Here is a 2,515-nt window from a genome sequence, read left to right on the forward strand (position 1 = left end):
TTGAGGGATAATTGGGTTTATTTGGTATGTCACAACAGTTTAGTTTGTTCTTAACAGCTCTATAAAACTTGGTAAATGCAGTTTTATCAGTTAAAGAGCAACACCCACCCCAGATGCCTGTGCAAAGCAGGCAGAATGCTCAGGGCCTTTTAACTGGGATGTTTCTTTAAGCTGCTCTAATGCCTGCAGGGAATGCTGGGGTGAGAGTACAGCTGAGCATTCAGGATGTGGGAGTCATTCCTGGTTCACCTAGGCTGCTCTGAGCTTCCCTTTGGGCTGCCTGACCGGCAGGCGCTGCGTGCACCAGGAAGAACCTGAGGAAGTCAGCCAGGAGCTGGAAAATCAATTAGTAACTGGACATTGACCTTCACCACCTGCACCACACAGGTCTTTGTGACCATCTCAGGCAATGTCTCCCTGTCAGACTCCACCAAACCAGATCTCTGAGGTACAAACTGCCCTCAGAGGTGCTGTGCATCCCCAGGCTGGCTGAGGGGTGGAGTCCCTCCCAGCCATCAGCAAGCTCTGCTCCCCCTCGGATCACAGAGCACCTCTGGCTGCAGCCCTGTTCCCTTCTGCCCTGCTGATTTGCCTGCAGCTCCCATCCAAGAGCCCCAGCCACACAGGGTACAGTGTCAGAGCCTGCTGCACGGGCAGGAAATCTCCAGAGAAGCAGCATCCCACCCCATGCCCGAGGCTTTGGCTGCAGCCAGGGATGTGGGCAGGACAGCACCGCGGGGCTGGGGCTCCGGGGAGGCTGGAAGGGGGATGGGTGCTGTCACTCCTCCTGCAGCTCCTGCTTCTGCAAGGCCTGGAGCCTCCTGGCCGCCGTCTGCTGGATGATCTCCAGCCCCTCTGCGTCCAGTTCCTTCATGAGAAGCAGGATGGCATTCAGGACGTTGTTCTGTGGGATAAGGCACACACTGCTTTGTACCAGCCAGCCAGGACAAGGACACTCCATTTCCCCTGCTCTTTCTAGGAACTCCTCCACCACCAACACCACCAGCAGCAGCACGGGCAGCAGCTTGGAGCAGCCACCTGCAGGACCAGGACTAACAACCACAACCGAGCCCTCGGGGCAAACGCAGGCAGGGAGAGGCATGTGGCACGTGACGAGGCTGGAATGCAGGACAAACCCATCCTCTGCTCTGCCCACAGCCCACGCTGCAGCCTGCCACCTCCAGGAGCAGCTGCACTCGCTGTCCAGCGTGTGCAGGATGGGAAAGGACAGCCCTGCTCTGAGGAATGAGGAGAGCTGGTGCTCTCTGCAAAGGACCCTCGAAGGTCCCCAGCTCTGCCACCACCACAGGAGCAGTGCTAATGCCAGGTCGTGGCTCTGTCAAATCATGTCCTGAAGAACTCCAGGGAGAGATTCCACAGCCTAAACAGCTATCCTTCTAGGGAGAATCTTTTGCACAACATCCAACCTGAACCTCTTCAGCTGCAATGGGGTACTACTCCTCCCATTTTTAAAGGTCAGAGCTTGTGGTGCTGCTCAAGGCAGCTATGGCAGAGTGAGGCAGTGTGGGTTAGATCTTGCTCTGCTGACTGATGCAACAGCACCGAGTCCAGCACTCTGCAATTCCCAGCTGAACCACCAAAATCCAGATTCATCCAAGGCTACATGATGGAGGGGGCTGAGGAACCACTTAAGCTTCCTGTTCAGCAGCCACTTCCCAAGGTTTGACCTACTCTTGCTAAAGAAACACGTTCTAATGTCCAGTCTGAACCTGCCCTGGCACAGCTTTGAACCATCACCATGTCTCCTATCACAGGATCCCAAGCAGAATAGCTCAGCACCCCCTCCCCATATCCCCTCCTCAGGAAGCTGCAGAGGGGCATGAGGTCACCCCTTGGCCTCCTTCTCTCCAAATCAAACAAACCCAGAGCCCTCAGCTGCTCCTGGACATTTCTTCCCACCCTGGCATCAGCTCTGTTCCCCTCCTCTGGGGAAATCCAAGCCTCTTCATGTCCTTCAATACTGAGGCTCAGCCCTGCGTACAAGGAAAAGCAATTTGGTCATTAAAAGATACTCACACTCTTCTTGCAGCTGCAGTCTGTCTCTTGAGTGGAAAAGGAGGAGTATTTATCCCTGGGAACAAGCTTCATATCAAGCTCATCCTGAGTTTTGCTAAAAAAAAAGGGAGGAAAAGCAAATGTTATTATGACCAGATGGGAGAACCTTCCTGTGCCAGGCCAATCCTTCCTTATCACAGGCACCCATGCAAGGAGTATCCAGCTGCAGGACCCCAGGGAATGGAGAGGATCCAGCCCTGCCTGCACATGCAGCTGATGAGCCCAAGCCACCCCCCACAGCAGAACCAGCCCCATGGAACCAGCAGAGCTCCACTGCAGCAACCGGCACAGTGGGAGCCTGCACCGGCTGCGGGCCTGGCGCCTGGAATGTCAGGCTCCTTTCCTGCTACACACAAATTCAGAATCCCAGCCATGCTGGCAGCTGCCCAGCCCTCACTTGGTGTCCTCCAGGCTGCAGCTGAACAGCAGGCTCTGGGGC

General features: G+C 55.5%; 1 protein-coding gene across 1 annotated transcript in view; it reads right to left on the reverse strand.

The window, feature by feature from the left end:
- CFAP410 (cilia and flagella associated protein 410) overlaps positions 1-2,515 on the reverse strand; it is a 16,202-nt gene continuing 13,687 nt past the window's right edge. The window contains 4 exon segments of the mRNA XM_031060308.1: positions 1-904; positions 2,038-2,131; positions 2,474-2,512; positions 2,514-2,515. The exon segment at positions 2,514-2,515 is cut by the window's right edge and continues 113 nt beyond it. Coding sequence (XP_030916168.1) covers positions 779-904; positions 2,038-2,131; positions 2,474-2,512; positions 2,514-2,515 — 261 coding nt within the window. The 3' untranslated portion in view covers positions 1-778.

This window comes from Geospiza fortis, unplaced genomic scaffold (assembly GCF_000277835.1).
Source record: "Geospiza fortis unplaced genomic scaffold, GeoFor_1.0 scaffold118, whole genome shotgun sequence".
In the NCBI taxonomy this organism is placed as follows: Eukaryota; Metazoa; Chordata; class Aves; order Passeriformes; family Thraupidae; genus Geospiza; species Geospiza fortis.